Here is a 12,648-nt window from a genome sequence, read left to right on the forward strand (position 1 = left end):
CAATATCACATCTACCATGATGGCGGAATGTGTCTGATACCATGGAGCGGTAGCCTTTGATAGTAATTGGGGCCAAGTGTTTCTCCTCAAAAAGCCAGAGAAAAAAGTCGGCCAGTTAAGGGATTGAGACACTCAATGGGATGATGTTATTGATATGGCACCAGTCCCTGAAAACACGCCACTTTCCCTCGTAAGCCTTCAGAGTGGAGGGCCTTCTTGCTCTTGAGATTCTCTCCACAATCGAAGGTTTAAATTGTCTCGCAAGGCTGCCCGGACAAGAGCCAAGCGTGAAGAAGACGACAATCTGGGCAGGGGTGGAACACCTGTGACCGCGGTTGTTTGAGAAGATTTGGGCTGGTTGGAATCTTCCTGGGTAGATCTATCGCTAGATCGAGTAGATCGGTAACCCAGGACTTGTTCCATCTGAGAGGGGCAATCAGAATCATCCGACAGTTCTGACCCCTTAACCTCTTAATGCCCACAACCCCTCCCAGCTGATTGACAGAGCGTCTACAGCCCAAGCCTCTGGGTCTGGAACCGGAGAGACGAAGGTGGGCAACTTGCGATTCCACCTTGTCGCAAAAAGATTGATCATCGGATGCCCACAAAGTGTGCAAATCCGAAGAAAGACTGATTGATGGAGTGACCATTCCGTGTGAATGATTTGACCTTTCCTGGATAGAGTGTCAGCCAAGACATTGAGTCTGCCGGGAATGTGTCTGATTTGTACGTTGATGTGGAAGTTGTCGCACCAACGTAGAAACTGCCAGATCAGAATGCACAGGTCTGGTGATTTGGTGCCCCCTTGTTTGAGGAGGTAAGTCACCACCACAGAGTTGTCTGACATAATGAGGACAGTTTTTCCTGAGAGTTGATCCTTCCAGAAATGAAAGGCATTGATGACAGCCCTCATTTCTAAAAGGTTGATGTGGAGAGACCTCTCCTCTGGCTCCCATGTGCCGCTGACTGTAGCGAAGTCCGGCAACAGGTGGGCACCCCAACCGTAGGTACTGGCGTCGGTACATACCGTTATCTCCGCTTGGGGCATCTCCAGAGGAATCCCCATGGACAGCCAACCTGGGTTGTGCCACTGACTCAGGAATGATCATATCTCGGGTGTGATCATTACTGTTTGATTGATGGGGACTTGAAAAGGTAACGTCATTTGTAAGGGACGCATAAAAAGACAGCCAAGCGGAATCAAGTCCGCCGCCACATTGAATAATCCGAGGAGTTGCAAGAATTCTCTCGCTGAAATCCACGTCCTGTTGGAAACGGACTCGACGAGTTCGACGATCCGGATTACGCGAGCGCGAGGAAGCCGTACCAGATTCAGATCGGTGAGAAACTCCATACCCAGATGGACAAAACGCTGAGATGGACGGAGATCGGACTTTTTCCAGTTCACGAGAAAGCCTAGATGATCTGAAAGTGCTAAAAGATCGTTTCTGCCTTTGAGCAGAATAGAACTTACCATATGTTTCTGGAGGATGTCGTCCAAGTACACTGCCATCCCTGTAGATGAAGTCGAGCAGAACAGGGTGACGACGCAATCCATAACCTTGGTAAAAGCCCACGGGCTGATGTTGAGGCCAAAGGGTAGGACCTGGAACTGATAAACCGCGTCGCGGTAAGCGAATCAGAGAAATTTCCGTGACGCGGGGTGGATAGGGACGTGAAAATATGCGTCGGTCATATCTAGACTGACGGCATACTCGTCCTGCCGGAAGGAAAGATGGATTGATCTTGCCATTTCCATCTTGAATTTCAGTGGTAAAATGTATTGGTTGAGGCGACTCAGGTCAATGATTGGCCTCAACTTGCCGTTTGCCTTCTGGATAAGAAACAGCCTGGAATAAAACCCCGGCGATTGCGGGTTTTTCACAATCTCCACCGCCTGTTTTCCTATGAGCAACCGTATCTCCTGTTGTAGAAAGGTATCCTTCTCCCGATCGGACCAGTACGTCCGTGAAGAGGGGAGAGGAGGACAGGGGATGGGGTTGGATAAATGAAATCCGAAGTCCCTCCGAAATGATCTGGATCACCCAATCGTTCTGAGGAAAAAAGGTGGTCCAGTGGTCCTGAAATTGCAGGAGGCGGCCGCCCACAGGTAGGCTGTCCGCGGGTGGTGGAGAGGGTATGTCAATTTTTAGAGTTAGGAGGCTTGAAGACGGAGAAACTTTGTTTCTTACCACCTCTGTATGGTTGCCTCCTAGCTTGATTAGACTGTTGTCTCCTGGCATTGGGTTGGGATATATACTGCACATTTGATTGTAAGGATCCCTTGTCCCTGGTCCGCCAATCATCCCTCCGCTGTGGCAGGGGCTGATTTTTTCTAAACGCCTGTGAGGGCTGGGCGGCGAGTTGGAGGGGCAGTTCCTGAGCTGTCTGCTTCCGAACTTCTTCAATTTTTCCTCCAAAGAGTAAAGGCGACCCAAACGGAGTTATCCGTAATGCCAGAGTATGATGGGGCTTGAGTGACGTGGACCGCAGACATGCGTCACGTCATATCAGGTCTAAGTTGTCGGAAGCAGTCAACGCATTAGCCATGGAATGGTGAACTGCCCTGTTAATAACTCTAGCAATCTGGGCCGTCGCTTCCCAAGCATGGTCATTGTCGGATTTTTCTGCGAGTCGGAAAATGGCTAATGAAGCTAAGTCTAACACTGAAGACGTAGCGACTATGTTCCTGACTAGCTTTGACGTGGCATGGAACACATTTTTGTCCACTTTGTAAAACAGTGACATGCGAACTGCTGCCATATTTTTGTCCAGGGCCAGAAGATCCGTACTGAAGGCGTCTGAATGAGTTTTGTACCAGCGACCCGAGAACGTCGCTGGTATTTGACTTTCTGAAAAGAACGCCTTAGCATTCCCCGGATCACCTATTCGTCCTGATAGACGATCGTTGATCTCCTTAATTTTTGCCGACTGGGGAAGGAGCCGGAAGGACGTCGTCTCTTCCTCCCCGTCAAGATCTACAGACGCCTTAACTTTGTAGTCTTAAGTGGCGGTAGGAGGTGGAGGGCATTCTGAAATTGCCAACACCCTATAAATTTCTTCCACTGACGCCTTGAAGCCAAACTCAGTCCGTTCCATGGTTGGATCTGTGTACGGCTGATTTGCAGGAGTTTCGTCACCCTCACTGTGTGCCGAGTCGTGTTCTGTAATAGCTTGCATTTCTGGACAGAGCATACCAGGTGGCATAGATGACGTGATTCCGTCATCCTTAACACTGTCACTAACTCTCCCTTTTGGATAAGCTGTGAACATATGGACGGCCAGCCCTGCCAGCTGGTTTTTCTGGCTTGTGGTCAGTCTGAATATTGGCGACGGTCCTGCCATCACCGGTACCGGCTGCTCCAATGGCCTGGCTGGACGGACAGATTTCTCACTAAAATCTCTGCCATAGTATTGGTATGTTGCCGGCGGTACAGCTTGACGGACGGATTTATCACTAAAATCCCCGTAAGTCATGTTTGGTCGGATCGTTTTACCAATAGGGTCCCCATGCTGGGATGGTTGGACGGCCAGTGACGTTGAGGTTGTGAAAAGAAATGGATCTGATGGATCTGATAAAAAAAACATGCGTCCTGACTTACAGGCCTGAAGGCCATGCTCGGACATGCGGGGGGGACTTACGCCCACTGGGCAGCCTAAAATTGGGGGAACATTCCCCCTAAAGAGTCAGACAAAGCTGTGTTAGCGAGCAAGGGAAATAAGGGTAATATCTGGCCTGATGTCAATAGCTGCATCGTTTCCTGGACCAAATGACGCATCTGTTCAAAGTTGGACTGTTGTACCCTGTCAACATTATTTCCCTCCATTGCCACTGATGTTACTGTGGCTGACGGTTGCAAACGACGAACTTTAGGTGGAGGGGGGACCCAAACGTCCCCCACAAGGCTTGCAATGGAGGCTGTCTTCGGATGTATACTGAGGACATCAATGCTATCTCTCTTCGACTTATTCCGTCTATCCCTCCCTTTTGCCGCCTTCTGGACTACATCAGCCCACATTTGCTCTGTCCAAGTATTACACGCGCTGCATGGTATAGATGATGTACACTTGGTACATACAATACAAGAGTCATGGTTGTCTTCTTTTGCTTTGAACTTTTTGCATTTCATGCATTTGGTTGACATTTCTACTGAAACCACACAAGAAAAGAAAACAAAGCACAAATCAGCAATTCAGCATGTTATTAATTCGCTAATACCACAACCATCGCTAACGGAGTAAGCGAAATTAGTCAGTGTCGCGTTAACTCTTAATTAATAACACGAGTTCCGTGATAGCGTGTGTAACATGGTCTTCAGTAAACAAAATCCGTAAGGGTGACAAAGTCACTCAATTTTGAGAAAAATTGTTAAAATAATGTATACAACCTGTAGAAGAATGATTGTCCAACGCAATAAATCCAAATTTAACTTCGGATGGTCCAATTTAACGCTAAGATGGCTTGGATTGTTTGGAGGTATAATGTACGTGTTATCAGTACAAGCGAAGCTTAAAAACTGGTGACACCAGGCGGTGGCAAGGGGAGGTAAGGGGCAAGAGTTATTGCCCTTTGGTCTGTATGAGATAGACCGAAAAGACGAATTTTCGTCTTTTAGTAGGGCTGGATTCGAGAGGTAGCAGGCTTATATCCCTAACGTTAATGTGATCAGGGAACGTATTTCAAGGAGAAAGTATAAATAACTTCAAGTCCTTAGAAGATCTTGGCCATACTAATTAAGTGGACTTTCCAATACAGATCATGCACAGATTCAACAAGTAGACTTTTCAATCCAGATCATGGACAGATTCAACAAGTGGACTTTCCAATCCTGATCATGGACAGATTCAACAAGTGCACTTTCCTATATATAAATACTTCAGACCTTTTCTTTGCAAACTCACATTCATTTGTAAATTGCTGGAAACCACTACCTGGCATAAATGACCATATTAACGGATTCAAAAATCTTCATTCAGCAACAATATCAATAAAACACAAAAGTCTATATGAGGAAGAAGTATAATCTGAAAGGCACACGACTGGCAGTCCATGCAAATCTTGGGGCCTTCAGTACCACATTCAATTTATCAGCTGACAAAAATAAATGGTGAACAAACATTCTGAAATCCAATGTCATTGCTAGAACCACACCCCATAAAAATAATCCATCCCTCAAAAACTAGAGATCTCTGCAGACTGAGCAGAAGCATTGTAGAGTTCTTGCCTTGAAGAGATGGCATGCATTTAGCTACAGTTATGAAACCAAGTCAGATATACAGACTGTTCCAGTATTTATCTGATGACAGAAATATTGTGCCAGACTTTGGTTATACAGTGTGACCCCACTATAACGTGAATTTGGATATAACGTGGTCATGATGTGGCTCCAGAAATTTCATATATTCATCCGCACATGAAAAAATAATTTTTGTTCAAAGTACGTGAAATAGTGTATAAAAAATTTGTTATCATTTTCGGAAAGAGATTGTGTATGAATTTGAATATAATATGAACGTGGCATGGTTCCTGAAATTTTAAATACAGGTGTATTTTTCTCCTACACAGAAAAATATTTTTGTTTAAAGAATGAGAAATAGTGTGTAAAATGTTTATTATCATTTTGGGGAAGAGTTCACATATGAATTCGAATATAATATGATCGTGGCATGGCTTCTGAAATTTAACAATTTCACCAGGTTCTTGAAGTGTTATGCCAAAATAAACATTATCAGAAATGTTACTTCTTACTGATCCATGAGTAAAACCAATAAGTCGTCTTTGTGATTGTCTTCAATTAATTCTGTATACAATCACTGCTCAAACAATAGCCGACATGTGTTTCTTCTTAACTGCATACACAAACAAGCAGCAGACACTGCAGTGGTTGATAAAAGATTCTCACAATTTACAATTTAATAAACATCAAAAAACAAAAGCCGCCAACATGTATGCTGGGCTTGGTGGTATTATTAGATGCAATCAGTTGACCAGTAAATAATGTCCCCTTTATTAGCTGGAAATTGAAAGGGTATGAAATTGTACATGTGTTCAGCTTAAAAGACTTTATAAAAGTGACTCATGACCATTGCAGACCCACTGCACTCAGTTCTCAGGTTTTACATGTGTATGGTATTTACTTAGGTACTCATTATTAATTTCCTATTTTTTATAAAAAATATTTTACCGTTATGGAAAAGCAAGTTCACGAACTCAAGTTGTTCTCTACCCAGGTGAAACTGTACGTCCTGGATCAATTAAAGAAGGGCAAATAACAAACTCAGCTTGCCAGAGATGAGATAAGTGGAAAAGCCTGGGATGTTATCTCTGCATGTTGCATTGAACAATGCTGGATAAAGGGTCTTGGTCCAGTGTTTCCATCATCTACACACCATGTCAGTGACGACGAGTCTGAATTTACAGGATTCACTGACGGCGACATACAATTAGCTGAAGAAGCACTCAGAGAATATGAGCACAGACATCATGATATCCTCAACCGGTATTCAGCAGATGACATCTGCCCCGTATACAGCACATCTCAGATGACGCAAATTGTTGCAAATGTCAGTAGGAAGAATGAAGCTGCACAACCAGAGCCCAAAACCAGTGATGCTAATGATGATGAGGATGATGGCACCCCAACTCCCCCACAAAAAGTGTCAGAGGCAGTAGAGCACCTAGAAGCCAGTTTGAAGTGACTGGAAACTCAAGATGTGGACAGCGTCAAAATCCTCCAACTCAGAAGCATTCTTGACTTTGCTAGAAGCCAACAGTTTGTGGCAAAGAAGCAGACTGCATTAGACAGATTTTTTAAGAAATGATGAACTTTAAAATTATGGAGTCATGCAACCAGATTGACTTTGCACTTTGCACAATGATTAGTATAGTAGTTTTCACACGTTTCTTTCAATATTCACGAAATCTGAAGTAAAAAATTTTATGCACGCTCTGTGTGTCTGTGTGTGTGTGATTTTGGATTTTTTAATGTAGCTTTAACAATTTTTCAGACATACTGCTACGATGTCTGCAGTGTGGCATTTTATAGTGATGTCTAGCACTGGGGCATCATGCCGCAGACATGCAGCATGATGTCCCACCCAGTCACATTATCCTGACACTAGGCCAACCAGTCCTAACACTAACCTCTTAATGCTGTGCACCAAGCTAGGCAGCTGTTAGTACCATTTTTGTAAATCTTTGGTATGACTCGTCTGGGATCGAACCCAATACCTTCCACATCTGAGGCAGACACTCTAACCACTAAGCCACCAGAGCGGTTTTATGCACACTGAAAGCATGTGTTGATTGTTAATTATTCTTGCTGCAGTCCTTCAAATGAATAGGCATACAAGTGTTAATTCTTGGGAATTTACAATGGATAAAGGTACACGAAAACGCACATGAGAAAATTTTAGCTGTTTGAAATTTGTCCAGACACCATTCATAGACCTTGGAATGTAATGAACCGTACACGTGCTTCGTCTTTCTTAACTTAATTTTGCTGTTAATATTACCCACTGAATTCAGACACATAATGATCTGTGACAAAATTAATGAATAATTTAAATATGTATGCAGTTTTGGCAATGGAATTCCATGTATTATGGATTAACTACATGCCACGATGGTACAATATCAGATGGTAAGTAAATGGTGTTAATAATCTATTCATGCTATATATTTGACGATGAATTCAGACACAATGATCTGTGAAAAAATTATTGAATATTTTAAATCTGTGCAATTTTTCAACTGAATTACATGCATTATGGATGAACTGCATGCCATGACGGCACAATAGTAAACGGTGTTGATAACCTATTTATCATATAAATTAGACATGCTTTCACATATATGTGCCAATGCGCTGTTCTCTGTAAAAGTAAAATACTGTAAAATCCTGCATTAATGCGATCCAAGTTTTTGGACCCCAATTATTGCATTTCTGCGGGGGTTGCACTGTAGCTCTACAATTAATGAATATATACTATTAAAGCCACTGGCCCAGACAATATTCCCTGCTGTTTACAGCATGGAACAGCAAGTAAGCTTGCTCCTGCAATCACATCGTACAAGTATCCATCATCCAAATCATAGGCTAGTCTGGCATTGAGCAAAAAAGAGACAATGGAAATTCATTTTAGATCTCTGTTTCTAGGTACCTTATTTATACACCCTTACTTTTCTTGGTGTATATCAATGACTTGTCAAAGTTTGCATTTTTGCTGACAACTGTCATTTGTATCAGAAAATTAAATAAATTGAAGATTGGAAATCTCTTGAGTGGGACCTTGTCAACTGCCAACTTTATGATTGAAGACGACAACAAATTTCAATCCATCCAAGTGTCAGGTGCTTGCCATTACCTACCAAAACAATCCATTAAAGTACTCCTAATCCATCCTCTAGCTAAAATAATACATTGGAGTCATCAAATAAAAAAATCTGTCTTGGAATTAACATGCAGTGTTTATCACTGAAAAGGTTAATTACATGCTTCCATAATTACAACAATAGCATGTCTCCATGTGAGGCCAAGGGTCAAGCTTACAAGACCTTTATTCACCAACTTTGCAAAACAGCTCAAAAGGCTGGGACTCGTACATGTGACACAATATTGAGACTATTGACAAAGTGTGTGTGTGTGTGATTTGGATTTTAATGCAGCTTTAAGTTTTTCAGTCATATTGCTATGATGTCTGCAATGTGGCAGTTTAAAGTCATGTCTAGCACTGAGGCATCATGCTGCAGGTATGTAGCATGATGTCCCACCCAGTCACATTATCCTGACACCAGACCGACCAGTCCTAACAATAAACTCTTAATGCTGAGCGTCAAGCGAGGCAGCTGTTTGTACAATTTTTAAAAATCTTTGGTATGACTCAACCAGGGTTTGTACCTGCGACCTACCACATCTGAGGCGGAAGTTCTAACCACTTGGCCACTGGAGCGGTCACTATTGACAAAGTACAGAGAAAGGCCATCAGGTCTGCCACCAACAATTTCAACCAAACCACCAGTGTGACAGTTATGTTAAAGAGATTGAAACTGGCCCAGATGCAGAGTTGTAATACACAATCACATGGTCTACCAAGTCATGGATATACTTCTGAGTGAGTACTCAATTCACTCCGTATCCACACATGACATAACATCGACATCCTCCAACCGATGCCAGAATCTCTTTTCCCTAGTTCTGTTAGACTATGAATAAGTTGCCCAAGACCCTTGTGGAGATCAATTCCAGAGAGACATTCCATCAAGGCCGTGTTAACTGTCCTTTTGAGATAAACACCATGCAAGTTTTAAATCTGCATTTAAATTGTACAGAAATAATTGTGTTTTTACTGTTCATAATGAGCAAAGCATCAAACATGTTGCAACTGTTTCCACAAAGCAATCATATTCATATTTTTTTTGGGGGGGGGTGCACTTGGCCCAGAGCTTTAAGTGTTTTGCTACTGACGTATCTATAACACCTGGTCCCCTTGCAAAAATCTCTAGATATGGCTCTGATAAGAATTAATCCTGAACTCCCTACACACACATATATTACATATTTTCCTACCAGCAGACTGTGTCCCTGTCCTAGTCCAGCAAAACCCAATCCTATGTGTAGAGGCGAAGGGTCCAATCCACTTGGTGTTGCAGAACTCCCCTTTTTTCTGTGAATTTAAATGACAAGAAATTAGAAATGGACTCTTCCAAGACTAAATCTCTCTAAATATTGCAAATAACCAATTACCATGTCAAATTTTTCTTCTAGTACTGACCAGGAAGGAAACCTGTTATAAAAATATATAAAAAATATAAAACAAACAAACCCAAGTGGACCAAAGACGGCTCATGCAGGCTGACATCTACATTATAGCCAAATAAAAAGCAGCTGGCCAAGAGATCAGAACCATAAATTTACCTTGCTATTCATATCTGAGTCACCTTGATCTTACAAATTTAAGCTTGGCATTACATAATAGAGTTAAAAAGGCTTGGCATTACATAATAGACTTAAAAAAGCTTGGCATTACATAATAGACTTAAAAAAGCTTAGCATACATAATAGAGTTAAAAAAGCTTGGCATTACATAATAGACTTAAAAAAAGCTTAGCATTACATAATAGAGTTAAAAAAGCTTGGCATTACATAATAGACTTAAAAAAGCTTGGCATTAGACTTAAAATTCTTCAAAATAAAGTGCATTGTTAAATAGCAGATGGCTTTCTCATTAGATCAATTACATAAAAAAAACAATAGTGTTTGGTATGATTGACAATACATACTGGTATCGATTGATAAAAACAGTACGTGCTCAGATTTGCTTAAATTGAACAAAGGGCCTTTGATTTGCTTGCCAAGTCAAATTTATACTTTGAGTCATATAGTGTGTGGGTGTGATATTTTTATCGAAGCTTTAACAATTTTTCAGTCATATTGCTACGATGTCAGCAGTGTGGAAGTTTATAGTGATGTCTAGCAATGAGGCACCATGAAGCAGACATGCAGCATGATGTCCCTTCCATCACATTATCCTGACACCAGGCTAACCAGTCCTAACACTAACCTCTTTATGCTGAGTGCCAAGAGATGCAGCTGTTAGTACCATTTTCATTAAGTCTTTGATATGGCTCAGCTGGAGTTTGAACCTGTGACCTCCCACATCTGAGGCAGACTCTCAAACCACATGGCAGCCAGAGTGGTGAGTCATATAGTCCAACATTCCGAAGCTGAATTACTTTTTTTAAGAACTTTGCATCAAGTGAACTGAAGCTTTTTTTCCTTAATATTTTAATGGCATTCTATGTAGTGCAATTTTTTTGGGAAGGGAATATACCACTCAGTGTTTTAGTCTGCTGGTGTGTCTTCTCAGTAATTACATAGTCCTACAGAAAAAACAACAAACTTTGCACTGCTGTTTATACTGACAGGGATTCGCCAAAAACACACAGCCCTGTGTGGGTTTATTGTTAGAGCTAAGTCACTCCAGCGCAAAATATTATGATTACAATCATTTTTAAAAAAAAAACCTAATCATTTATGTAAAGGTAACTAAAGGTACTATATGGAAGTACTTTCATTTTTTTTTAACTGTCAGTAGCAAACAATTATTATAATGTTGGATGAATAAACAAATAAATTTGTTAATAGCCCTTACTGTCATATTAAGGGCTGGTTGCTGGGTTTACCTTGTCCTGTTACCTAAGTTTAAACCCCCGACTTAACCCCCCCACCAAAATCAATGGATAAATCCGGCAAAAGTACCATCATATGCCTGTGCTGTCTTCAGATTGGTTTGGCGATGATCTAGTCTGCAGCCACTAGATTCAATTCTTGTGTCTGAAAAGCTAGATCATGCGGATAAAAGACAAAGGTTTACTGTGCTTGCTAACCATATACATTTAGTATACCTGTAACTGTCACATTCCATTCGAACTTGAGGTTTGCTGCTGCGATGGCTCTGAGATCATGGCCAGAGCTTGGATGATTATACCGCTTTCCTATGATTGATCAGAAGCGGAATTGCTGGGCCAAACTGCACTTTTATGTGCACATCAGATAGCACATGGACTGGGTCCTGCATCACTACTTACACAAGGGGTCTCAAACTCAAACCACCCTGAGGGCCGCATGAAGTCATTATTTGATAGGCAAGGGCCAGACCACCTTTGTTATCTCTCGTGACACCTTGTGATGCCAATCATTTTGTTGGCCACAGAATACTACTTCGCGGGTCACTTGCATCCCGCATGCCATGTGCCTGAGACCCCTGACCTTTACAGACAGATTGGTGGAGAAGGGTTGGATGACTACTCCTTGACTGCTAGTTCTTCAATACTTCAATATGAGGCCTGGATGCAACATCAGGACTATGGGACCATCTGATCTGAACTGGAGATAGCTTTGGTCCATCAAAATCGTGAAGTGGTAGCTGTTTATCATACTGGGGGCTAACCCTGTCTACTCAAAAATCTAGAGGAAAAACATTGCCATTTCTGGGATTGAGACACTCAAACAGAAGATGTTGTTGCTGTTGCATCAGTACCTGAAAACCTGCACCTTCCACTCATATACCTTCAATATGGAGGCCTTCTAGCTTGTGAGATTCACTCCATGACAGAAAGCTTTCTTCTGGTGTTCATAAGGTTCTCCTGACCAGAGCCAGTCATAAAGGAGTAGCTTGTGTGAGCCAGTCATAAAGGAGTAGCTTGTGTGGGCATGGATGAAACACCTGCAACCTATGTTATTTAAGCAGGCTGAGTCGTTGAGGAATTTTTCAGGAAATGTCTTTTGCCAGATCGAGCAGTTCATCCAGGATTTGTCCAACCTGTGAGGTAATATCAGAATCACTTTGCATTTGTGGTTCCTCACTTTCTGAATTATGTTTGGTTCCAAGGCTAGTGACCATAGGCATTGCCAAACAAACCCTCACAACTTGAAGTGTATCCCAAGTCCATGCCTCTGGGTCTGGTACTGGCAAGATGGGCAGTTTGTTATTCCACCAAGTTAAAAGTCGTGGTTTGAGACTGTGCCAACACTGCTGTCATTTGCAGCTATGTGGAATTGGTGCTGAAGTCTGGAATGGTTGCAGTAGCCAGTACCAGAGAAAATCCATGTTCCATGTATACCTTTTACTGATCCAGGGTCACTG

At 42.1% G+C, this 12,648-nt stretch overlaps 1 protein-coding gene across 9 annotated transcripts in view; it reads right to left on the reverse strand.

The window, feature by feature from the left end:
* Nucleotides 1-12,648, reverse strand: part of LOC149776900 (uncharacterized) — a 43,687-nt gene that overhangs the window by 14,617 nt on the left and 16,422 nt on the right. For all 9 annotated transcript variants that reach the window (XM_089941602.1, XM_089941605.1, XM_089941607.1 and 6 more), the window contains exon 6: nt 9,570-9,666. In XM_089941602.1, the coding sequence (XP_089797728.1) occupies nt 9,570-9,666 (97 nt within the window). The remainder of the gene's footprint in view (nt 1-9,569; nt 9,667-12,648) is intronic.

This window comes from Sinohyriopsis cumingii, chromosome 18, assembly GCF_028554795.1.
Source record: "Sinohyriopsis cumingii isolate HCF-2022 chromosome 18, ASM2855479v2, whole genome shotgun sequence".
Classification (NCBI taxonomy): Eukaryota; Metazoa; Mollusca; class Bivalvia; order Unionida; family Unionidae; genus Sinohyriopsis; species Sinohyriopsis cumingii.